Raw genomic sequence first — 27,811 nt, forward strand, 5'->3', positions numbered from 1 at the left:
ATTTTTGAACTTTTCTGTTTCCTTGTTGATCTTTTACCTATTCATCATTAAAAGTGAGCTATTAAAGTCTAAGCTATTGTTGAATTGTCTGTTTCTCCAGTTATGTCCATTTTTGTTTTATTTTACACTCTATTGTTAGGTGCATAAATGTTCCTAATTTGTTATGTTTTTCTGATGGACTGTCCCTTTCACCATTATAAAATGTCCTTCTTTGTTTCTAGTAACAATTTTTGTCTTAAAGTTGATTTCAACTGATATCAGTGTTGCCGTCTCCACTCTTCTGTGTAAATTCTTAGATTACTTTCAGTTTAATTTTTATTACAGCTTTGTTTTCTATTTCTGTATTTTATTGTTCTCAACTAAGCATTAATTCAAACTTCTGTGTAGAGTTGAGGATAACTAATAATACCCTCAAAAACTGGTTGTCAAATGTTAGGTGGCATGTAAAGCTTAAAAGGAAAAGATATTCTCTAGGGATGATAGGAATGATTTCTGAGAGAAAACTTTCCTAGAGAATCTAGCAAGTAAAATTAATAGTTATTACTATTTTATTTTATAATGTTTTATTTTAATAATATTAACAGTGATATCAGTAGCTATCACTTACTAACAGACTCTGAGTATTTGCCAGGCACTACGTTGATTGTATTAGCTCTCACAGTAGGTATTGTCCTTATTCTACAGCTAAAGGAAACAGACTCAGCGTATTTTTTTAATGGAAGTGCATGGGTTTCTAGCAAGTAAGGAGCCAGGATTTTAAATTGCTGAATTTTATGTTACTTGCAGTCAGTGAGTGAGGTATCAGGCCTTATATGGATAAGTAGTAGTTTCATGTACCATAACAATAGAGAGACTGGGAATTTGCATTAATTTGAGATAATGTTAATAGATTACATTTTTTATATGTAAACAAAGATTTTCTGTGATTTGATGCTATTGGAATCAAAGTACATATTTTCCTTCCAGATAATAGATTTACATGGACCAAGATTCCAAGTAGGGTATTTAATGAAAAGTCTTTTTACCATGTCCACCAACCACAGTGCCACGTAAATTTCCTTCCTTGGCGGCAACCACTGTTATAGGTCTCTGGTGTTCCATTCCAAGGTGCTTCTCTTTTTCTTTCTTATCCTTTCTTCCCCTTGCTTCTCATTTCTCTTTTTCTCGCTCTGTCTGTCTCTTTCCCCATCCCACGCTTTCCTTCTTTTCCCCTTCCTCCCTAAACATACACACACACACACACACACCCCCACACAATCTATAAACATTAGGGTAGAGTTAAAGGAACAAAAGGGATAGGGAAATATTCAGTGACTGGCAACGGTGAAAACCATTTACATTCCTAGGTCTGAAGGTATAAGGCAGGGGATCTGTTAACAGAACTTGACAAGAGCTTTGGCTGCTCAATAGGACCTGTGCTCTTAGAGAAAGGCAGGCTGCATACAACCAACATGCCAGGGTAAGGAAATTGCCCTGACACTTTTACCACCCTCTGATTTCCTAGCCATTCCACTCATTGTTTGAACACATGAGAAGGAAGTGGGCAAGGTTACCTGGAGGATGCAGTTTGTTTGGTCAGCTTCCCAGTACACAAAGCAGGGTGGAGAAAGAGGAGGAGTAAACTTGGAGAGGCAAACAGAATATGGAGCACATGGTTACATGGAGCACAACAGGTTCTAGACTTAGTATACTACACATCATGTTCTATGCTTGCTTTTTTTTTCTTAGCAATATATGGTAGATATTAGTGTATAAAGAGCTTTTATATTAGTGCATAAAGAGCTTTCTTTCTCTTTGTAGTTGTATAGTATTGTTACATAGATGTATGATTATATAACCAGGCTCCTAACGATGGACATACAGACTTTGTTGTATAATCTTTTACTACTACAAAGAGTGCTGTCATCAACAGCTGTATAAAACAATTTTACATGTGCAAATATTTCTGTAAGATAAATGACTAGAGCGGAATTGCTGTAAGTCAAAGAGTATGTGCAGTTATAACATTAATAGATACCATCAAACTGGCTTTTGTAGAGATTATGTCTATTTAATCATCCCAACAGTGTATTGGAGGAGTGCCTGCCTTTTCATTGCCTTTGCCAACATGCTGCTGTCAATATACAGAACTAATTATAACTGCTGCCTTAGCATTTATCAAAACTCAGCAGAATGTTCACTCGGGTTATTTTTTTAACGATGAAATTTGTTGAGAAGGAATATATCATAAATACATATGAGGAATGATGACTAATAAACTATCATTCATTTACCTATCCCTCAGGTTTAGAAATAAAATACCCTGGTGATTTCAGCTTTTTATCATTAAGGACTGTTTTGTCTATAAGAATTTTTTTTGTCTTATACATAATATAGATATGATAATATAGTTGCCCCTCGATATCCATAGGAGGTTGGTTCCAGGACCCCTGCAGAAACCAAAATCCATGGATGCTCAAGTCCCTTTTTAAAAAATGGCATAGTATTTACATATAATTGATGTACATTCTACTATATTCTTTAAATCATCTCTAGATTACTCAAAATATCTCATACAAAGTAAATGGTAAGTAAATAGTTGCCATTATGCAGCAAATTAAAGTTTTGATTTGGGGAACTTTCTGGAATTTTTTGCCCCAGATATTTTCCGTGTGCATATGGTTGAATACACAGATGCAGAACCCTTGGATATGGAGGGCCAACTCTAGAATGAAAATATAGTTACACCAGCTTTTTAAAAATTGATTTGTTGTTATTTTAGGACAATTTTTGATTTACAGAAAAGTTGCAAAGATAGTATGGAGAGCTTGCATATATACCATATTAACAGAAGCATTGAATTAGAAGTTTGAATTAATGCTTAGTTGAGAACAATAAAATACAGAAATAGAAAACAAAGCTGTAATAAAAATTAAACTGAAACCATATACCATAGTTTTCCTCTGTTATTAACACTATGTATTATGGTACATTTGTTATTAGGTTGGTGCAAACGTAATTGTGGTTTAAAACCGTGAACTTTAAATCATTATAACTAGATTCAAACACATCTTTATTAATCAAAATAGGAGCCATTACAATCAACACATTTTTGCCAGTGAGAAACGTTTATTTCTGTAATGTCCAACCACTGAGCTGGTCGTCACCAGCTGTCATTGTGTAAAATCCATTTTTCATCACACGTCACAACCTAATTGAGAAAAGGCTTGTTGTTGCATAGAATAAGAGAAGATGACGCTTCAAAACAATTTTTTTTTTTAATTTTCGGTCAGCTCATGAGGCACCCACTTACTGAGCGTTTTCACCTTTCCAGTTTGCCTCAAATACCGAATGACTGTAGGATGGTCGACAGTGAGTTCTTTGGCAACTTCTCGTGTGGTTTTAAGAGGCTCGGCTTCGATGATGCTCTCAGTTGGTCACTGTCAACTTCTGATGGCTGGCCACTACACTCTTCATCTTCAAGGCTCTCTTTTTGAACCACCACTGCACTGTACATTCATTAGCAGCTCCTGGGTCAAATGTGTTGATGTTGTGAGTGGTCTCCACTGCTTTACAACCCATTTTGAACTCAAATAAAAAAATCGCTTGAATTTAATTTTTGTCTAACATTATTTCCATAGTCTAAAATAAATATACACAACAAGTAATAAGTCATTAGCAAGAAAAACAAAGCGAGATATGCACATTAAAATGATGTATAATATAACCACATTTATGTAAGAATGTATTCTAATATCAAATGGCAAAGTTCAACAGTGCAAAACTGCAATGACTTTTGCACCAACCTAATATAATTAATGCACCAGTACTGCTATTATTATTAACTGAAGTCCATACTTTATTCAGGTTTTCTTAATTTTTCCCTAATGTCTGTATTCTGTTCCAGGATCCTTTTCAGGATATTATATTACATTTAATCTTGTCTCCTTAATGCTCCTCTTGACTGTAACAGTTTCTCAGACTTTCCTTGTTTTTGGTGACCTTAATAGTTTTGAGGACTACTGATTAGATGTTTCATATAACATCTCAGTCAGGATCTCTCTCATGTTTTTTTCCATCATCTACTGGGGTTACAAGTTTTAGGGTACAAGACCACAGAGATGAAGTACCATTTTGATCATGTTACTGGCACACACTATCAGTGTTACCTCTCACCTGTGATACTGACCTTGATCATCTCAGTAAGGTTGTGTTTGTCAGGTTTATTCACTGAAAAGTTACTCTTTCTGCCCCCTCCTCATACCAGCTTTTTTTTGTTTTAATGTTGCATATGCTTATCTTTTCTCATCCTTTTATTTTCAACTCTTCTGAATTCTTTTTTACACTTACTGTGATACTCATATACTTGGATTTTTACTGCCAAATTTAATGTGTTCTATTTCTCCTTTTTTCTCTTTTCCCCTTTAGTTGATCATCATCTGGATTGAAATGGTTTTTCCTCTCATACTAAATTTTCCCCTGTACTTGTTACTAAGTTTTATGTCTTACTTTCCTTTTAAGTGACTATCTTTGACAAGTCTTAGCTTTGTCTCTTCAAATATTGCTTCTCCCCCATTCTCTCTGTTCTCATATTCTAGAACTCTGATGAGAGTTATGTTAGACATTTTATTTTTCATGTCTCTTCTGTGTTTTTCATGTTTTGGTCTCTCCTGTAGCATTATAATTTCTTCGTTAACAGTTACCCTTTTCTCAGATTCTTTCTTGAGCAGTGTCTGATCTGCGGGGGGAGGTGGGGTTCCCACTATAAGTTCTAATTGTTTCTTAAATGTGCCTGATCTTTTAGTCTCTCGCTTCTTTTTCATTTAGAATTATTTGTTTTTGTTTTTTTTTTAATGATCAGATTGATAGTTTCATTATTTAGCCTTTGGTAGCCTGATTTGTTTTCTTCTGGCTCTTGCCCATGATGCTTTATTTCTCTTAAGTGGGAACTGTATTTATATTTGTAGGCTATGCATATCCTAAAGGTGAAGGAACTCTAGACTGATTTGCATTTGCTGTTGGTAGGTGCCAAGGGATGTTGCTCATATGGGATCATTTTAATATGAGTTTGGGTTTTCTCCCATAGCACAGACAGATTTCTAACCTGAAATCAGCATGCTAATTGACTATGTTTACAAATTCTTAGAAGAAACTCTCCTCCTCATTGTACTTTCCATCGTATGAAAATAAGACAAATTTCTTTGTTGGCTCATTTTATTGTCCTGTGGATTTTTTTTCTAGCTTATTACCCTTTCATCCAGGGTTTATATAACCCTTTTGAGGGTTTGAGGGTAAACTCTGGCTTTGTATGGACCCAAGACCTAGTGTGACTTGTAAAACTGAGTATTTTACCTTCCTTGTAATTTTTTCATTGAATAAAAAGATCATCTGTCATCAAGAATTTCCCATTTGGGGGTTTTGTTATTACCCATACCAAGAATATGTCAGAAATATATTGCTTTATTCCTTGCATTTCTTATATACTGGTTAGATCTCTTTGATGGGGTTGCTGTGATTTTTTTTTTTCAAGAATATTTCATAGATGTTTCTGTGTACTTCTTTTACATCACAACATGAGGTACATATGTTTAGTTGTATTTCAAAGAGGAAACATTATATAACTGACACTTCCAAAATACAAAGGATCTTAACACATTACTGACGGCGGGGGGGGGGGGGGCGGGGGGGGATTTTTACAGAACCTAATGCCTGTGGCCAACAGTTTGTTATGTAAGTAAATATAGAAAAGTCTCTGGTCAATAATGTGTTAAGAAAGTACTGTGAGCAGCTGTATGCCAACAAATTGGATAAACTAAAAGTAAAGATAAATTCCTAGAACCATAAAACCTACAAAAAATGAATCATGAAAAATAAAAAATGTGAACAGACCAATAAAAAGGAAGGAGATCATAAAGCTCCCAACAAAGAAAAGACCAGGACTAGATGGTTTCACTGGTGAATTCTGCCAAGCATGTAAAGAAGAATTAGTACCAATCCTTCTCAAACTCTTTAAAATTAAAGAGGAGGGATTCCCAAACTCATTTTATGAAGCCAACATTACCCTGATACCAAAGCCAGATACAGACACTATAAGAAAACTGCAAGCCAATATCCTTGATGAATACAGATGTAAAAATTCACAACAAAATATTAACAAACCAAATTCAACAGCATATTGAAGGATTGAACACCATGATCAAGTGGGATTTATCCCTGAGGTGTAAGGATGTTTCAGTATCTGCATATCAATCAGTGTGGTATACCACATTAATAGAATGAAAGATAAAATCTTAGTATCTCAATGGATGCAGAAAAGTATTTGACAGAATCCAACATCCTTTCATGATAAAAACTCCCAACAAATTGGGAATAGAAGGATATACCTCAACATAATAAAAGCTGTATATGACAAACCCACAGCTAATATCATACGCAGCATACCCACTAAGATCAAGAGCAAGACAGGAATGTCTGTTTTCACCACTCCTATTTAACGTAATACTAGAAGTCCTACCCAGAACAGTTAGTCAAGAAAAAGAAAGACATCTGAATTGAAAAGAAAGAAGTAAGCCCACTTGCTGCAACTACTGAAGCCCGTGCGCCACAAGAGAAGCCACTGCAATGAGAAGCCTGTGCACTGCAACTAGAGAGTAGCCTGCACTTGCCGCAGCGAGAGAAGAGCCCACACCGCAATGAATACCCAGCACAGCCAAAGATAATTTAAAAATTTTTTTAAATCTCCATTTCAAAAAATAAAGAAGACACAGATGAGTGGAAAGCTATCTCTTGTTCATGGATTGGAACAATTAATACTGTTAAAATGTCCATACTATCCAAAACCATCTCGCTTGTCAATGTAATCCCTACAGGTTCAGTGGCATTTTTCACAGAAACAGAAAAATTAATCCTAAAACTGTATGGAAATACAAAAGATCCTAAATAGCCAAAGCAGTCCTTGAGAAAGAACAGAGGAGGTGGCATTATATTTACTGATTTAAACTTTATTACAAAGCTATTGTTAAGCAACATGGTAACTCAAAATGGATTAGAGATTCAATTTCTTTTTTTTTTTTTTTTTTTTGTCTTCACTGGCTCTTCACTGCAGCATGTGAGCTTATTTGCTCCATGGCATATAGGATCTTAGTTCCCCAACCACGGATCAAACCCATGTCCCTCGCATTGGAAGATGGATTGATTCTTAACCTCTGGACCACCAGGGGAGTCCCTAGAGATTTAAATTTAAGACCAGAAAGTGTGAAAGTTTGAGAATAAAACATCAGAAAGTTTCCTTGACATTGGTCTTGGCAATTATTTTTTTGACTAACTGGACATCCATTATAATTATATCCATTATAATTATTTTGGGGATTTTTTTCTTCATAAGCAACAGAAACAAAAATAAATTGGACTATATCAAACTAACAAATTTCTCCACAGCAAAAAGAAACAGCAAAATAAAAAGATAATCCCTGGAATGAGAAAATATTTGTAAATCATCCTAAAGCATCTATCTGATAGGGGATTACTATCCAAAATATATAAGAAATTCATAGAACTCAATGTATGTACGTGTGCATGGTTAGTCATGTCTGACTCTTTGCAACCCTTTGGACTGTAATCCACCAGGTTCCTCTGTCCATGGGGTTTTTCAGGCAAGAATACTGGATTGGATTGCCACTTCCTCCTCCAGGGGATATTCCCGACCCAGGGATCAAACCCGCATCTCTTACTTTACAGTCAGATTCTTTACCCTCTAAGCCATCAAGGAAGCCCCCATACAACTCAACATCCAAAAACAAAACCCACACACAATCTGATTTAAAAATGGATGAAGATCTTGAAAATTTTCCGTGTAAGACATACAAATGGTCAACTGATGCATGAAAGATACTCAGCATCACTAATCATCAGGGAAATGAAAATCAAAACCACAGTGAGATGTTGCTTTATGCCTGTAAGAATGACTATTAACAAAAAGACAACAAATGTTAACAAGGTTGTGGAGAATAGGATAGTGTGTGCACTTTTAGTGGGAATATAAATTGGTACAGCCACTATGGAAAACTATGGAGATTCCAAAAAAAATAAATTCTTTTAACTATCATGTGATCCAGCAATCCCACTTTTGAGTAGGTATCTGAAGGAATGAAATCACTGTCTGGAAGAGATAATCTACACCGCCACGTTCACTGCAGCATTCTTCACAATAGCCAAGATACGGAAGCAGCCTAGAGGTCCATCAACAGATGATGAAGAAAACGTGTGTGTATATACAGTAGACTATTCAGCCATTTAAAAAAAAAAAAAAAGGAAATGCTACTTTTTCAACAACATGGCTGGATCTTAAGGTCATTGTGTTAAGCAAAATAAGTCAGAGAAAGAAAATACTATATGTTCTCACTTATATGTGGACTCTAAAATACCCAGATTCAAATAGTAGAATCGTTGGGACTGGTGGTTGGGAAATAATGGGGGATATGGTCAAGGGGTACAAACTTCCATTTAAAAGCTGAATCAGTTCTAAGGATCAATGTATGGTATGGTGACATAATTAACCCTGTATTATATAAATGAAGGTTAAGAGAGTAGATCATAAGTGTTATCACCACAAAAATGTTAATTGTGCAAGAGGATTGAGGTTTTAACTAACCTTATTGTAATCATTTCTCAATATATATTATCAAACTATTGCATTCTAAACCTTCAACTTGTATATGTTGTTTCAGTGATATCTCAGTAAAGCTGGAAAAAATGTGTAGTTGTCTTTTTTTTTTTTATGATAAGACTGATCAGTGGACACAGGTGTTACCATCTGATCCATCCAGTAGTGTTCCCTGTCAGCTTCCACCTACTGGTTTTAGCATTGACTGATTATTTTTTCATTCACTAACTCCAGATCTATTATTTCATTAGATGGTACAGAAGAATGATATTGTACTTCTCCTTTTTTGTGTGTTTGTTAGCTTAGAATACTTACTAAAGATGAACTGAGAAAGGATTGCTAAGTCAAAGTGTGAATTGCACATATACTTTTGCTGGCTATTACCAAATTCCCCTCCATAAGTACTATAACATTTTACATGTACCAGTGATGGATGAGTCTAGCTGTACCCCTATAGCTTTGCCAATAGATTGGCTAACGTTTTAGTTTGTCAGTATAATCTATTAGATAAGAAAGGTTTTTATTTTACAGTTTTAATTTACATTTCTGTATGAATGAAGTGGCTAAACCATTGGAAAACAAAAAAGAATGCTGGGTATTCTTTTTTGAATAGAAGCAGGGTACTAAATATACATTATGAAGCAGGGTACTGAATATACATTAAATACATTTTCCCCAAATTTAAAGAAGTTTTTCATGGCTTCAATTTAATGAGAATTTTACATTTTTAATGTTTGCTAAGCTATCAGTTACTCTCTAAGAATAGTCTATACTGTTTCCTCTAACCACACAGCCCCCTATTAGTAAATCCAGCCATTTACACCTGACTGCTCTCATAAAATATACTGTTGTCTTATTTCATTACTTGAAAACCAGTTTAGACTTAATAATTCAAGTACTTTCTTCATAGAAATAGTTTCTAGTAATATTTACACTTGGCCATTAGAGAAGTGTTTATTTTTACTTTGCTTTATATCTAAACTCCTATGGATGATCAAAATAACAGAATTTAAAAACCAAAATCCTATTCCATAATGATTCAGTCTTTGAGTACCTTCTGATGTTAAAGTTTGTAGTTAGCTATCTCATTACATCTTCTTTGGCCCTCATTCATATACCCTCTTATGAAGCAGATGACTGGTATACCTTCAGAGTAAGCATTTCTTGTATTTATTGCTGGATCACTTTTAGTCTTGTTCCCTAAAATTTAAATATAAATTTGTTTTAATAAGTATCTTCCAACAGGGTAAACCTTTTTGGGTGTACACCATGTGTAAATACAGGTAGCTGAATTATAGGTCCAAAACACAATTACAGAATCTTAAAATTTTTTTGACGTAATTACTAATTATAGTCTAGTGTCTTCTCTCTCTCCATTGCCAGATTTCTTGGCTCCATGAATTTCCCTCTTCCTCCTTGTCCTAGACCTTTAGGCAGAAAAGATCTATCCTTTATTTCTTACCTAAGATTTTCCTGAAACAGTCTGTTTTTATTCCAGAACCTTATTCCATAAATTTTTCCTCAAACATCTGTCTTGGATTATACCTCTATTCCAGAGTTCTGTTATACTTAGTATGCCATTTTTGAAAGAACTAATGCTTGACATTATTACAGTGTAACATTATATCCTGTATTGAGTTTTATATGCATTAATTTTTCACAAAAACTCAAGTAGATATTATTTTCATTATCATTACATATGTAGAAATTGAGGTCCAGAGATAGCATTTTGTCAAAATTCACACCGTAGACCCTACTGAATCCTCACCCACCTTGTTGTTTTGCCTCCTGAGGAGCCTACTGTGAGTTTCTCATATAAAGGGGAAAAGAAAATGAAACAGTAATGTCAGGTTGACTTTCCTTGGGGTATGGTTACCTGAATTTTATGATAACCTTTTGTTATTCTCTAGAAAGTAGTTTTTCTAATTAATAAAACTATATTCCGATCATGGAAAATTTTTTAAATATATGTTTGAAGAAGACAAAAATATATAACAAAAAGAAAAAATAACCGTTCCTTGGTATATATGTAGTGTGTGCATAATTAATATTGCCATCTGTTTTTATGTATTAATGATAATTGGTAGTGGTCCTTTTATCATGACTTAACTTTTTCAGCTTTTAAGTTTGAAATTCAAAGAATAATCCTTCAGGCATGGTTTCTCCTAAAAGCAGACAAAACATTTTTTCTCTAATAAGGTTTAATATTTCTTTATCATTTTTAACTCAACTCTCTTTTATATTAAGCTGCCTTAGATTGATGCTTTCTCTGTTTTTATACTTACTTTGGATACAACATCTCGTGGATTCTATTCTGGCTTATTTTGACTTTAAATGTTCTTAGTTTTCCTAAAACATCATATTCATTTTAGCATGTCTCTCACCAGGAACTTCCTACCTATTGTGTCGTGTTTTCAAACATCTGTCCAACTTTCTATCAATTAACTCTTAATAGCCTACTAGCTTTTTAAAAAATATATAAACCCTTTGAATAAAATCTTTTATCTCTAGTTAAAAGGTCTTTTAACATAGACTTTTCAGATCAAAGACTTCAAGGTCAAGATTCACTTCTGTTGATTAGTAAATACATACAATAATATTAAAACTCTTTGTATCCTTACCCTCTCTATAATCTTAAAATTTTGTTAACATGTATCTGTATAGTTTGTATGATACTGTCTTAAATTGGTCAGTTTTTTATAAAATTTTCCAGTTGTTTAATGTGTATTTATTGTTTGTCCCTAACTAGACTGTAGCTCCTTGGAGGCAGAGGCTAGTGTATTAAATTTTGTTTACATTTTAATGCATAGTAAAATTCTATGTGTACAATAGGTGCTTAATAAGTACTTAGTAGTTGACTTTATAGCCTTCATATATTCTATGGGCTATTCTATTCTAATGAGGAAAAATTTAAGCTTTCCCTTGGCACAAACTATGTACTCTAAACTACTTTGATGGTCTTTAGTTACTTTTCTTGGTCATACCCTATATATATTCACACACACACACACTGAGACATGGTACTCATCTCCTTTGACTCTGAATCTTTTATTCAGTGTTGCTTATTTTGAGGGATTTGGGGTCAATTATTACTAGTTTGCTTCAATAAATAATTGTCCAAAACATATCCTTCTGTTTACCTAATGACTAGCTTCTTGTTATTAGGCAAAGTAACTTAAAGCCTGAGTTTGCAGAATGTTTGTTTTTACATTAAAAAAATAGTAACACCTCAGCCTACAAGCAGAGCAGTTAAAGATGAAACTTACATGAGCTTGTCTGAGGCTCTTAGACCTAGCCTCTGGCGTGTTAGTGTTGGAAACAGAGATGAACACTAGAGAAAGAGTTAAAGCTCTTTACTATCCCATCAAAATTCCCACGTATTTTTAACTCTTAGTTGAATTGGTGGTAGTGATATTAAGTTGTGTGTTAACAATGGATAGAGTCAAATACTTGCCACAGAGTGCTGCAGCTAGCTCCTATGCCATTACATTCTAATTAATGCCCTGTAGAACAGGCCAGAGTGCCCTGATATCCTGCCAGGTACCATGTGCTGAAGATAGCTGTAGCTTAGAGAGTCCCTGAGAGTGGTACCAGTCGTCAGTAAAGAGCATTTTTTAAGCACCTATCTGTACATGGTTCTATCCTAGGCACTGTACAAAACGAGTTAAACAGACATGGCCCCTGCCCCCTGGGAGTTTTCAGTCTAAGATGATGCTGACATGGACAGACATAAAGGCTACTGAGACAACTGAACAAACATTGAACAAGAACATAAAGTACTAACATTATGCACAAGCAAAGGGGTAAGTGCATTTTGTGGGATAGTGTGTAAAGGAAGCTTCATGAAACATGAACAGGGTGGGGTAGAGCAATTAGTCCGCTCTATCAGGTTAGGTTAGTTTTCATTGGGAAGTTGGATTTTCATACAGATTTAACCAAAGTAGGGGCAGTACATTCCAGAAAGACTGTGCAAGGAAAGAAGTTTAGAACTATTTGTTAAGACTCTTGCTGTGCAAGGAAAGAAGTTTAGAACTATATTGTTAAGACTCTTGATAGCCTCCAAAATCTGCAGTTCTGGACAATTCTGAACCTGAAAGTGGGGTTGATATTTTGGCTTAGCAGGTTGGCATTTGAGTTGGATCTAGATCAAAGCTAATTCTCTGCAATCTCTCTTATAAATTTGGCTACTTAATAGAAACCTTGGAGTTCATGGAAGCTGTTGCCTTCTCAGGAGCTTATAAAAGTTTACCTTGTGAAGCATTAAATTATGTTTTGTGTTAGGAACTTTAGCACTCTGGCAGCATTTAGAAATTATTTTTCAAGAATTGGTCAGAGGTGTTTTTGAGGATACCTTTCTTCCCCAAGAAAGGGCCTGGGAATTCTGGGTGTGACTGTAAACAGTGCCAGGAGATTTTGAACACTAAGTATTATCTGTCCTTCAGTCATTAATTCATAAATTTTAATACCATGCATACATAGACTTGAATTTAAATCACAACACAACAATTACGATATATCTACTTCTGCAGTGTCTGCCAGATAAAACTGATTATTTCTTTTCAGTAGACATGGACTTAGGAGTTTTCCCAATAGTTCTCAGCTCACTCATGTCACTCAAATCTGAAATGTGAAAATCTGAACTTACCCAAAATATTAGGTATAGTTATTTTCTTTACAGGAGCTTTATAGCTTTATTGTACAAAAGAATTCACAATAGATTTTCTTTTAATTCCATGTTTCCCTAGCGACCTTTTATTCAACAATTAAATTGTTGAATTCAAAACTTGTATTTATACATAGCTTCTCCAATTGCCATTCATTGTGTAAATACAGTACTGTTGGAAACATAAGTGATGAAGCCAACTGAGTATTAAAAATTCATTAATGCCTTCTTAAAATACTAAAACTTTTTTATGCTCTTAAATATTTAACTTGTGATTTACATTCAGTCATACTTCCTCCTCTCCATTAGAATTGAGGTTTTCAAGAGCAAGAGTCTTGGCTTTCCTCATTTCCTGCAACTGTTTGCACTGTAATATTAACAATGAGAAGAATCTAGTGACTGTTACACTTTTCCTTATATGACCTCAAGTCATGGGATAGTAACACATGATAAGCTTCCTAATAAGAAAAGTATTATTGAGGGACTACATCCAGAGGATTTTGGTGATTATTCTTATTCATCAAGTAAGATATTCCTAGATAATCTTTAGCTGTCAGAAAGACATACCTGGCAGTTTATATTTCTGTGGTAATGTTTACCACTAGGCGTTTATTCTCCTTTAAAATACTAAACTAATCTTGGACTAGTCTGTCTGGAAGAGACTTGAGAGGTTTAGGCAAAAAAAACTTAAAAGACAAAAGCCTAGACAGAGTTTTGTCAGAAAAACTGGAAATAGGAATTATAAAATGCAGCTAGTGTCTTCATTTAATCGAGCACATCTGTTGCATATGACACAAGGGATGAGTAAAAAATTTCCAGAAGGAAGTATGAGGATTTGTTTGTTTGTTCAGTTTGTACAGAAAGAATTCATATCCAGTGATTCAGAAGAAAATTGAAAATCGAGCTTATTGTGTTGAAACCTTCTGAGATATTTAAAGGAAAGAATTCAGACATCTCTATATTGTCTGTGTTCATAGCAGATAAAATTGGTAGTGATGGATTACTTTTTAGGAACTATGTTTTCATCTAAATGACCTATTACTTTGCTCCATCAGTAGCTCTTTCCAAGCACCCTTTTTGAAAAGATAGGGGATGGGAGGAGGTCAGTTGGAAGCAGGTGAAATACCTTCTCTTCTAATAGATTCTGATTCTGACTGTGTAGAAAATAATCTCATAATTTGGGCTTCATACAAAATAATGAAAAAGGAAGACCTAGGGATTTTCGTTTCATAGTTTAAGTACCTCAGTAGAAAGTTAAGCAAATTTTTGAGAATCATAGGAATTTGGGATTCATCAATAAGCAAAATAAAAAGGTTACTTTCACTTTGGATCTTGTGTTCTAGTTCAGGAGCCAGAACACTTTTTCTGTTAAAAAAAACAGTAAATACAACTGACCCTTGAACAGTGTAGGGAGGGGGAGGGGTTGCCAACCCTCTGTGTGGTCGAAAGTCCACATATAAACTTATAGTCCTCCATCCACAGCTCCTCCATATCCCTCCGAATCCACGGAGTCAACCAATAGAGCCTTATATAGAACTATAGTATTTGCTGTTGAAAAGAATCCCAGTATCAGTGGATCCATGCAATTCAAACTTGTGTTGTTTAAGAGTCAACTAGCTGTATTGTAGCCTTTGCATGTCACCATGTTGCTATAAAACATTTACAAAAACAGCAAGGTGGATTCAGCCCATGGGCCATAGTTTCTCAACCCCTATTCTAGTAGGTAGAAACAATAAGGAAATTAGAGTATGTTAGGTGATGCTTTGGGAAAAAGAAAAATATAGCTGAGTAATCAAATATGGAGTATGATGAAGTAGAAGTTGACAGGATGGGCCTCACTGAGATCAAGAAAAAGAGGAACCAGGAAAGGAGACTGAAAAGTTAGTGACTGGTGAGATAGAAAGAAAACCAAGAGATGGTGAAGTCCTGGAGATGCCATGAAGAACCATATATTGGGGAAAAGGGGACATCTGTTGGATGTTGGTGGTAGGCCAAATAAGAGGAAGGCTGAGATTGGACCACTGGATTTAGCTGTTTGTAGCTTGTTAGTGACCTTGAGGAGCAGTTTTGATGGAGTGAGTTCAAGAGAGGATTGAAGGAGAGAAAATGGAAACTGAAGTCTTTGGAGTAACTTTGTTGTAAAGGGAGCAAATAAATGGAGCAGTGGGAAGAAAGGATCAAGAAAAGAGGTGTGTGTTTGTTTTTTAAGTAAAAGAAATAATGACATGTTTGATGACAATAATCCAATAAAGGATAGGGGAGAAATGCTGTAGGCGGGGAGGAGTGAATTGCTGGAGCCATGTCTTTGAGTTGAAGAGTGAAGGGACTGACTTCAGATAGGATAGTTGTGATGTTGGTAGGTGGAAATGTGCTGTAAAGAGTCTGTAGTTCTCTTGTGGCTTCAATTTTCTGACTAAAGAATTAACAGTAGAGAATTTGAAAGCTGGTTTTGAGGTTTTATGTATACCCATTGGCTTTAACTTTTGGTACTAGCATTTCAGGGATCTTTGAAGACTCACTAAAATTTTTTTTTATTGTGCCTTCTGAGGGAGTTACAAACTTAACCCAGCAAATTTGTGTTTTAAGGGTTAAACCCTACATTATGAGATTGATTAATGATACATGTAATGTATCACACAATGCCTGCTGTCGTGTAGAATGTAGAGTCAGTATGCACTGCACTAGGCTTACCTTTTCTCTTTGGTCCCAAAAGATAACCTGTCATGATTTTAAATGTTATGTAAGTTAGACTTTGACAATAGTAAGTTTATGTGCTGAATTTAAATCATAGGTCCCTTTGACATCTCTCCTAGTGCCCTTTCTTCTTCACAGTATGGTCTCTCTCACAGTGATTAGTGATATTACTGGCTCCAGAAATCAGGAACTATGAATTAGAGCTCCGTAGATGGATACTTGTTCTTGTAGTGATTTTATCATGATATTGCTATGTGAATTTCTTTGTATACTGAAAAATATATTGGCTTTGTGTACAGCATCCTCCTATAGATTGCAAGCTCTCAGGGGTAGATACAGCTCTTAAACATTTCTGAGGAAATGTCCTAAGTACATTGTACATAGAGAGCATTCAACAAATATGATGATTACTAAGTGAAGACTTTTATGATCCCTTAGTTAAACTTATATATTCAGCTCATTAGGCCTTGCTCTAAATCTGTTCTGAGGCTTTTCTGCTATTCTAGGAGATTCTAGAGCTAAATTATATCAGGCTTAATGGCAGTTATTAGACTTCCTTCAGGTAGTTATTCCAGATAACTACCAGAGGAGGTAGTAACCAAAGTTGACTTTGTAAATACATAATAATAGAGGTATAATTGGCACATTCAGCTGTTAGAATGCCACAAAAACTGGCATGATCATTAAAAATTGTTTGTTAGAGAATAACACTCAACTAAATGGGATATCAAAGTAAGATAGACTTGTGTAACTACAGGAAAATGGCCTTGGTTACCTTCACACACTATCAAGGAAGTAGTAAGTGAAGTCAAAAAAGTGACACTCTTACCAAGTGCTATATAGATTCTAACTGTGGCCAGGAACTGTTTATGGAGAGCAGGTTGAAATGCTATGTCATTCTGTAGTCTTCAATGTCATTAAGAGAAACAAGAGAACTAGTTTCCTTTATAAAAAGCAGCTGTGTTTGAGGCGTTAATCTTAGGTTTACTATTAAAGATAAAAATTTGAAGAGGCTATTTCCTAGGGTTTAGGAAGTGAAACTTAGCTATTCATGCAAATGACTGAGAAATTCTAAATCTATTAAATATAGGTTCCCATTACATTTATAACATTTATAACTGTTATAATAAAAGTTATTTCTAAAGCATCAGTGCATTCAACTTCATAAAAATATGTTGTGTCTGTGGATACTGAACAGATCTTTTTTAAACTGTCTTATGTTGAAACTTTGTTTTCTTTATATTATAGGTCCAGTTGTTTACGTCTTGGATCTTGCAGATAGACTGATCTCAAAAGCCTGTCCATTTGCTGCAGCAGGAATAATGGTTGGCTCCATCTATTGGACGGCTGTGACTTACGGAGCAGTGACAGTGATGCAGGTTCACTTTTATTCTATCAGATGCTGTTACTTTTGATATGAAGATCTATTAAAAAATCGATTTTTGTTAGGAGTTTTAAAAATTATTACTTTGACCAAGTAATAACTTTGCCATGGCTTAAAAATAAGAAAATATATAAAAAAGCTCTCTAGGGGAAAGTCTTCTTACTCCCGTCCTTCACTTGCCCAGGTTCCCCTCTCCCCAGGTAGCCACTGCCTAACCCAAACCTTCTTCCAGACTTTATGTGTGCATACGTAAGAAAAAATATGTTCTCCCACACACACTGTTCTTTTCCCCCAAAAGGAAACATTAGAGCTGAATCCCTCTTTTTCCAAAAACAGTGAATTTTACAGACCTTTTCACAAAGTATAGAGAAATCTGTATAGCATTGTTTGTATAGAATTTCAACCATTCAACAGTCTCTTATTGATGAGTCACTTAGTTACTTCTAGTTTTTTGCTATTACAAAACAGTGCTACATCATTGTTGATAGAAATTAGAGATTTAAATTTCAAGATTTATTTAGTCCCAAGCCCTTGACTCTTCTCTTTATACCTTTTCCTTAAAGATTTCTACCTGTCTTAACCATGAGTTTTGTGTTCAGATTATGTCTTTCATCTTAATATTTTCGTAAAATCAATCCTATAACAGCAGCATGGCCTTTCTCCTTAAATGACTTCTTGTGACTTCACACTCAGTATTATTGAAATCAGACTTGTCTTTTCCTCAGTTTGAAGCCTGAATTTATCCCCTGTTATAATTTCTGTGTTTCTTTGATTCCTACAGTTATTTTCCCATCTACTCAATAAATAGCCTACATTCTTAGGATTACCTTTAACTCTTTCTGTTTCATAGCCCTATATTCAGTCCACTGACCAAGTCCAAGCAATTTCCATTTTGATATGTCTTAACATCTATGGCTTTCTTTCCACTGTCTTTAATGCCTGACTTACTGTCATTCCCCCACCCCACCCCCATCATACCTGGATGGCTAAGGGAGCCTCTTGATTGTTTTAACTACATTCTCTTTGTCAATCCAACCAATCTGCCTCTAGTGTAGAACCACCACAGAATTGACTGCTCTTAATTATGTTATGTTTAATTATCCTTAATGCTAAGAAGACCTTTTAGTTCATCACTGTTCCAGCCTACTGTTTAAAAGTAGGGTTTTATATAGGAGGTGCTTTAAAGGATCAGACCTTAATTAAAACTCTTAGTTTTTCAGCTTTGATGAACTGCAGGCCTAGCTGACTATGGAGACTAGCCTACAGTTTCTCTAAACCTACAATTCCATAGGTTTGATTTTATATATGGATAAGAAATTCTTAGCAAAGGCATTCTATCATTCCTGAATCTAACCTCAAAATTTAAGTCTTAAAAATAATCTCTTTTTCCATCTTAGGGCATAAAACCAGAATGTACATGATTCTACACAAGGTTTGCTGGTTTCCTTTTGACCAAAGTTAAATCAGCCCCATTGCTTAATTCAGCTTTCATTTATTCCCTTGACTCTGACCTGTGGTAGCAAGTAGTATGACACTGCAGATGTTATACTATCCTAGTTCCTTAACATTTATATTTGTACACTTGTTTGATCTGATTGTCTGTCACCTCCAAAAGATGTCTCTTTAGTTCACCTTTTATTTCCCAGCACCAAGTTCTATGAATAATCAATATTCAGTTGAATGAATGCATGCGAGTATGCATGTAATGGTCAGCCTCAACTTAATGCACAAAGCATGCCTCTTGAGCACACATGGGAAAATGGACTTTTGCTCACTATTTGCCCTATTTTCTTTTTTATTTCCCCATCCTTAGACACCTGTTTAGAAGATTTTAATGATACTCATGAGTAATAAATTTTCCTTTACTATATATAGTCCATACCTGAATACACACTCTGCTTTATATTTTTAAAACCTAAATTCTAAAAAGAAGGCATAACCCAACAAAGAATTTTTCAGTTTTCTGAATTTATTTGCTAACACTCAAGAAGTATTTTAAGTCACATTTAGTTATAAAGTGATCATAATGTTGAAAATAATGATATAAAAAATGGTGTCGTGGAGCAAGCATTATAGGTAAGGACAGTGTGGGCTAATCCACTTTTGCCCTCAATGTGTGGGATATGTGTTTATTAAATATTATGAACCAGACTAATTCACTTTAGGGCAGCTGTACCTGGAGACACAGAAGAATGTTAGATATTGACACCATGGGTTTTGACCATGTGGAAGAGGCTGGTCCGTACTCTTCAGTGTTACATCTTGGTTAGATAAATCAGTCATGTACAGAAATCTGGGCTGTATCCTTAGTTGAAGCTTTAATAATGTCCACTTTGGTACGCTCCCATAGTTTCATAAACTGCTTCTACCTGAATCAAGTCTGTTGGCTAGAATTTTAATTTGCCCTGATCACTGTCAGCTTCCTTATTTCACATCTTGAAGTCCACCTTAAAAAAAATAATCTGCTATAATAGCTGACATAAAGGACAGCTCATTTGAAAAAAAAAAAAAAAGATCCCATTTACTTTTTCATGAGTTTGTTTTCCCAAGTAAATGTTGTCTGTAGGGCTTTTAGTCTTCCCTACCTTCTTTCTTCCCTTCTCTCCTTGCGTTTCCTTCCTTTTCCCTCATCCTTCTCAGAGATATAGACAGATAAAGATACAGATTATCTGTATCAACAGTTCTTTCTTCACGTTGTAATCCTCAAGTGTATACAGAAAAACTATATAGAATCCTTCATAATACTATCCTCATATCAACCTATGATATCCGGATGGCCTCAAACCCTGAAGTTCTGACATAGTCTCCCCTGTCATAACTGCCAAGAATAATCCCTTAGAGAAATATATTTAATTTGTGAGCAGTTGAGACTTTTGGCTAGAGAAAGGTCATTTGAGACCTGTGAAAGAGACTCCAGGGACATATTCTAGTTAAAAGTAAGACACTCACCAACAGAATGGCCATGTTGAGAGACATGTAAAGCCAAGATTGATGAGCAAGTCAAAAGAATTCTACCAGGAGGGGAGGTGTGGAGATTCACAGATGAGAATTAATCATGTCCTTTTTGCCTTCTCAGATCTTAAACAATTGAGAAATAACCCCAAGACCCAGATGAGAGGAAAAGGATTGTTTAAGCTTTACAACCCCATAGAAAGGCACCTTTGGGTTCCTGGATTAGAAAAACTGCCTGGAACCTATAGCCAAAACTGGACCTTCTATTGCATTCCCTCAAATCTAGACCTTGGAATTGCATTTTTGAGTTTGGTCTGTAGAGCCAGCATTTGGCCAGCCAGAGAAATTACACTCGCTCCCACTGAACAGGGAGAAAGCCAAAGAGAAATGAGGTTTCAGGCCATCTACTGAAGATCGGTCCCACCCCTTGGCTGGCTGTGCTTACCTCCTGGTAGGAAGAGCAGGAAAACAAATGCTCTTGGGAAGATACATGAGAACCTAAAATTACAACCCAAGCTAACCAAATTAAATAAGAGGAACATAAGCAAGAAGCAGAAATCCCCTTCGCTCCATTGAAATGTAATCAATGTGGGTTTTAAAGCTTTTATGCCAATTTAATATGAAACAGCTTTGGCTTATTTTTTAAACTTTTTGTTTCTAAATTTAGTAGTTTAAAACTACTCAAGCAGTAGTGCAATTCAAGCATGCACTCAAGCATACACCCCTTCATTAGACAAGGCAATGATTGAAGCAAATGCTGTCTGTTTCACAGGTTGTAGGTCATAAAGAAGGTCTGGATGTTATGGAGAGAGCTGATCCTTTATTCCTTTTAATTGGACTTCCTACTATTCCTGTCATGCTGATATTAGGCAAGATGATTCGCTGGGAGGACTATGTGCTTAGACTCTGGCGCAAATACTCAAATAAACTACAAATTTTGAACAGTATATTCCCAGGTAAGGCCCTAAATTATGGTGGTAATGAACATACCAAATTAATCTTGTGGATGAATCCTACCATGCAAAGATATTTTAGCTTTAGATTTATTAGCACTAATACCCTCCATCTTTTTCTCTAGGGATTGGTTGTCCTGTTCCTCGAATTCCAGCTGAAGCTAATCCTTTAGCAGATCATGTCTCTGCCACCCGAATTTTGTGTGGAGCCCTTGTTTTTCCTACTATTGCGACAATAGTTGGTAAACTAATGTTCAGTAGTGTTAACTCTAATTTACAAAGGACAATCTTGGTAAGATGGCTTTAATACTACTTTTTTCAAGTGACTATACAAAGAGAATGAACTATATATTTGTTTAAAAAAAAAAAAGAATGGGACTATATATATATTTATACTGTTGCTCCTGTGCCTTAAGCCTCTGTTTGATCCCCACTGTTATCCAAAAGCAACAAAAAGAGGAGGATCCACTATAGTAGCTCTGGTCTTCTGGAACTACGCTGTGGGTGATTTCTGTCCTCAATTAGGCATGAATCATCACTCCCAAAAAATACTGGTGAAGCGCTTCTGCTCTAGGGTCAGACTGCCCAGTTCAAATCCTATCAGAGACATTACCTTGCTGAGAAACCTAAATAAAATTGCTTGACTTCTCTGTGCTTGCAGAATGGAAATAGTCATGGTAGCTACCTCAGAATTATGAGGGTTAAATGAGATCATTCATTTGAAATGTTAGCACAGAGTAATAAATAAGCCTTTATGTTTTTTGATGTCATTATTATTATTCCACTTCTCCTCTCTGGAGGTAGCCTGCATATAATGCCTGAGCATTAGAACTAAGTAGAAGGAAGATTACTCAGAGATGATAGAGGCATCTCTGACCTGTTGAGCTTCCCGGTGGTTCAGATGGTAAAGAATCTGTCTTTAGAATCTCCACAATGCAGGAGACATGGGTTCTATCCCTGGGTCAGGAAGATCCCCTGGAGAAGAAAATGGCAACCCACTCCAGTATTCTTGTCTGGAGAATTCCATGGACAGAGGTCCACGGGGTCACAAAGAGTGGAACATATCTGAGCAACTGACACTCACTTTTTTCACTGACATATTACCTGCAGTGTCTGTCTCCGTCTCTGATTTAAAAAAAAAAAAAAAGAGTACTGTTTCATTTGCAGCCATCTGAATTAGCAACAATGACAATGTCTTTTGTGATAAAATCATTTTTATTTTCTATAAATCTGCATTGTAAAAAGCTAATTTTTCTTTTTATTTTAGGGTGGAATTGCTTTTGTTGCCATTAAAGGAGCGTTCAAGGTTTACTTCAAACAGCAGCAATATTTACGTCAGGCACACCGCAAAATTCTAAATTATCCAGAGCAAGAAGAAGCATAAAACTGTGACTTCTCGTTGTTCTGCAGTCCTCTCATTCTTATGAATCTGTTGTGTTGTTCTGATTCCATCATTGATGCACAGTAGTGGAGACTTGTAATAAGCTGCTGCTCTCATATTTTTAAGAAATATAATAAAGCACTTAGGGCAGGGGAAACCCTCTCAGTAATCACGGAACCTAAGGATGTGATTTGTTTTCATTGTTTTGTTATGTACTTCTTTCATGGCGGTCATCTGAACCATTATCTTAGCATGGTGAACCTGAGTTTTGTTCATATTTTCCTCAAGACAGAAATGTAAAGATCAAACTGCAAATATTTAAAAATACACATGCTGTTTTATTCAAATGCCTCTTTTGTACATGTTCATGTTCAGTGTTTTCTTAGAATTAGCAACTCAATGAAGGTACTGTGAGGATTTTTCTCACTGGCATAATTTGATTATAAGCTAAACAAGTATATGTTAATATGAGGAAATGTAAATTAGTTATAAATAATTAACAAACCAAAAATGTATGTAAACATTCAAATGATTATCTGAACAAATGCAATTTTGTTGTGTTTTTCTTAACCCGTGTGATGTCCTCCAAAATGTGTAGGGTAAAAATTCACAGGGCTTCCAGATCACTTTTTCACTATTAAATTTTATTTATATAATGTTGACATCTCAGTGTGTGTGTGTGTGTGTGAGACAGAGAGAGAGACGGACAGACAAACTAACACAGAGACACAGATATCAAGTCCTTCCATCACTGGAGAAAGTTTTTTAAATTCATATTTCTAGAAAATAGAACTGACAGTTTATAGTAGTTTGAGCACAGAGAACGGTTTGCAGAAAATCAATAGTTATTTTACTCTTCTCTCTCATCGATTCAGTTATTCAGGTATTTGTTGATCACCTCCTGCTTGCCCAGGCACTATGCAAAGTGCTGTGTGGGATACAGTGGTGAACACAACAGATTTGGTTCCTCCTTTTATGTAGTTTACAGTCTAATTTCAACAGACAGAAAACCAGCAGTGAGTAAACCAAGGTGAGGCCTTGAGCTCTTTGTTTTTATACCAGTCAGTGAGGAATAATTATGAAAACAAGAAGTCTTGAGCAAATATTAAGGTCATTGTTTTTGTGAGATTATTATGAGGAAAAAAAATTACTAATGTTTTTAAATTTAAATTGCTTGTCATATCGAGGCTAGCACCTTAATAATCACTGTATAAGTAGTTTTATATTCATTTTTCAAAAGCAGTTATTTATTTTAAGCTGTTCAGTAGTGGCCCTTTTAATGTTCAGCGAACTGAATGGTCTTGGAGTTATTTTCAGGAATTAATATTAAATTTTTTAAAGATATTTCCAAAAACCCTATTTATTTTCTAGTTCACAGTATCTAATGCATGACAATATGAATGTTCCCCCCTACCAATGAAGTGGCCACTTTTCTTTAGGATTGTGCAAATATAGATTGAGCTTTGTTAGACTGCAATGATGTATGCTAATTTAGTAATTTAAGACTGGTAACTTTCTATAGTACGAATGTCTTAATTTTGAGTAATAACATGAAATTTATGTGAATGACTATTGAACATTCAAAGTTGTATTTACTTAGGAAGGGAATATTGACTGACAGCCTTATTAAGAACCCTGCTACAGTTCTGAAGGGGAAATACAAAAATCTATGATTATATATAAAAATAGATTATATAGCTATAATTATCAAATATACTGGCTTTTCTTTAATTTTCGATATGAAAAGATATTTCCTGCATAATTTTGTTATATAAAGCAGCTTCTGGCAGCCTTTACTAAAGTTATACAAGCACATAGTTCTCCATTTAATACTTTATGCCCAAAATGGGGGAGTAACTGCTTGGGCTTGTTTGGCGTCAGGGCTTGTGAGGCCAAAGGAGCAGCTCTAATCCTTTGGGGGCAGGGAGAAGGAGTTTCTAGGGCTCTGGAGGGAATCGCAAGTGCCTGGGGACCAGAGGAGCCTCATCCTCGGGATGGAACATTTGGAAATCTAAAGAGCTCAAGAAGTACCATGTACCAGCCTCTTCAGAAAGTGGCCCACACCACCATAGCAACAAAATCATGGGCTAACTAAAGTCGGGTGGACCTGGGTTGAAATCCTAATTATACTTTTAATAATTATAGGTATGACTTTGACCAAGCAACTTACCTCTTAGCCATGGTTTTCCTCATCTCTGAAATATGAGCAATACTTTGTTTCAGAAGACTGTTTCTAGGATTAACTGAGAAAGGAACAGAGGCACCCTAACTAAGCTCATAATAGCCCCTACAGAGTAGTAGTGTCTCAATTGCTGAACTCTAGGAAGAGGGAATGAGGCAGTAAGAGAAACACCAGGGGACAGATTAAAGGAATGCTCTAGACTTTGGGGATGGGTGGGTATATTTGTGTTTTCCAATTTATTTTCACATTGCTTTACTGTGTTATTTCTATAAATGTTAATGTTTTAAACCTCTTTTATAAAATTCAGTGACAACTAGTAGGATTCTCTTGTTTGCAGAAATTAATTTATCTCAAACGTGGCAGAAAATATTGTTCATCATTACATGATTATCAAATGACTGTGAAGAATATAAAATTAAACTGAGTGACTTAATTAGTCACTGCCTTGCTAACTGTGCTGTAATTTTTTTAAATGTCTTGTTTTTAACATAGACTATCTCAACACTGGCTGGATTAGGTTAAATAAAGAATTTTTATGTTCTCTAGGTGTATTTTGTCTGTTGAACAACTTCCAAAACATAATTTATTCCATACCTACATAATTCTTTTTAAATCATAGTAATTGATATACTAGTGAGATTTGCTCTTAATACAAGTAATCTGTATTTTTTGAGAACTATAAAGAAATTTATCTTAATTTTATAAGCAAGCCAGCCTAAATTCCAAATATGCTCTGATTTTTAAAATGAAACCCCCCTCGCCCACCCTCAGAGGCACTTAAGACTATGATTAGATGAGATCTGTGGGTGGTCTTATGCCATGAAGATTAGAATCTTCTAGAATGAGTACATCAAATACTCCCCTCCATAGGAATTGTGTCAAAATCATTTCACTGCCACCATCTGAGAGACAGACTAACCAAGAAACTTCATCTTCAGTCCTGGATGCATATTTTAGTTGATGTTTAACTAACTGTAGGGTAAATTACCTTTCAGATGACCCTCAACTTCCTCATCAATAAGGTGAAGATTATAAAACCTATCTCTTGGATTATTGTGAGAATTAAGTGAGAACACTTTGGTAGAGAAAGTAAAGCTATGCCAATTTGTTGTTCAGTCGCTCAGTAGTGTCCGACTCTGCAACCCCATGGACTGCAGCAAGCCAGGTTTCCCTGTCCTTCACTGTCTCCTGGAGTTTGCTCAAACTCATATTCATTGAGTCAGTGATGCCACCCAACTATCTCATCCTCTGTCATCCCCTTCTCCCTTCAATTTTTCCCAGAATCAGGATGTTCTCCAACGAGTCTGCTTTTCCCATCAGGTGGCCAAAGTGTTAGTTTCAACTTCTGCATCAGTCCTTCCAATGAATATTAGGACTGATTTTCTTTAGGATTGACTTGATCTCCTTGCCAATTGTGCCAATTTAGATTTAAATTTTGCCAATTTAGAGGGTTTTTTTGCCCATAACCTTTCTTTGGTTCCCTGGGATCTCAAGGTTGCCTCTTCTCGGCTACCTCCAACCCACATACCCATTAGAAATGGTGGAGTGATGAAAAGTCTTGTTTAATTGCCTTCCTGGAACAAAGAGCAAAGGGAAGAGATGTGTTTGCAGCTGAATGTAAAAGACTCCAGCAGAGGCTTGACTGTTCTGGTCAACCCCATGTGGATTTATCTTACTGCTAACAAGCCTACCAAGGTTACTGGATGTCAACAACATAATCCTGCTTCACCAGATGTTTGTTGAGCACCTGTATGAACCAGGCACTATCTTGGGGTAAATGAGAAATAAACCTGCTTTGAGATGTTTAAGAGTCTATATACTACAGATCTTAGTCTTATGATACCACCTCCACAAGAATGTGAGATCCATATTGGGGAGGGGGTTGTTTGTTTTTACTTGTTTATTCCACAATTAACAGCATTCATGAGCCACTGTTGAATACTTTGAAACCTTAGAAGATGTACTGTCCTTAAGTATACATCAGTCAGGGTCCAATCAGGAAGTAGAAATCAAACCAGTTATTTGAGCAGAGAAAATGTAATAGGGTGAATTGTCTGTTAACTAATAGGAAGTAAATGGCTTCCCTTGTATTTCAGATGGTAAAGAATCTGCCGCCAATGCAGGAGACCAGGGTTTGATCCCTGGGTCGGGAAGATCCCCTGGAAAAGGTAATGGCAACCTACTCCAGTATTCCTGCCTGGTAAATCCCATGGACAGAGGAGCCTGGTGGTCACAAAATACTCAAAGAGTAAAAAAGGACTTAAAAGTAGCAGGGCAATAAAAACCCCAGGAAAAAAAAAAAAAGCCACTGCCTCTAGGCTGAATAAGAATGGACAGTAAGGTAATGAAGCATCCCTCCCCACTCCTGCACGGCTGAGACAGGCCTCTTTGAAGAGGGCATTGGTGGGGAGAAGCCAGAACTGTATCAGGAGCAGCGGGGGAGCTTGCCAGAGAGCAGGCTGGAGCTGGTTGGTGGGGCAAATGAGGCCTGAAGGTCACAACCTGACTTCTGCACAGGCCGCTGTGCTCAGCCATGTCTGAACCTGCGACCCCATGCACTGTAGCCCACCAAGCTCCTCTGTCCATGGGATTCTCCAGGCAAGAATATTGGAGCGGGTTGTGACTTTCTCCTCCAGAGGATTCTTCCCTATCCAGGAATCAAACCTGCATCTCCTGCATTGACAGGTGGATTCTTTACCACTGAAGCACCTGAAAGCCCAAACTCATATAGAACTAATTTCATTTACATATAAAATCTCCTTGAATCAATAAACAAAACTCAGTTTTTTAAATAATCAAAATATGTCATCAGATTACAAAAAATATATATAAAGTATATTGAAATATATAAAAGGGTATTTAGCCTGATTCATAGTATTGTTTCCCTGGTGGCTCAGACGGTAAAGAATCTGCCTGAAATGCAGGAGACCTGGGTTCAATCCCTGGGTCGGGAAGATCACC

At 35.9% G+C, this 27,811-nt stretch overlaps 1 protein-coding gene across 1 annotated transcript in view; it reads left to right on the plus strand.

Annotated features, from left to right (window-relative positions):
• The window catches only part of MARCHF5 (membrane associated ring-CH-type finger 5), a 53,434-nt gene extending 28,043 nt beyond the window's left edge, over positions 1 to 25,391 (plus strand). Inside the window, exons 3-6 of the mRNA XM_043926635.1 lie at positions 17,247 to 17,377; positions 21,107 to 21,290; positions 21,413 to 21,579; positions 22,555 to 25,391. Coding sequence (XP_043782570.1) covers positions 17,247 to 17,377; positions 21,107 to 21,290; positions 21,413 to 21,579; positions 22,555 to 22,671 — 599 coding nt within the window. The 3' untranslated portion in view covers positions 22,672 to 25,391. The remainder of the gene's footprint in view (positions 1 to 17,246; positions 17,378 to 21,106; positions 21,291 to 21,412; positions 21,580 to 22,554) is intronic.
• Positions 25,392 to 27,811: the final 2,420 nt, after the last annotated feature.

The sequence above is a fragment of the Cervus elaphus genome, chromosome 15, assembly GCF_910594005.1.
Source record: "Cervus elaphus chromosome 15, mCerEla1.1, whole genome shotgun sequence".
Lineage (NCBI taxonomy): Eukaryota > Metazoa > Chordata > Mammalia > Artiodactyla > Cervidae > Cervus > Cervus elaphus.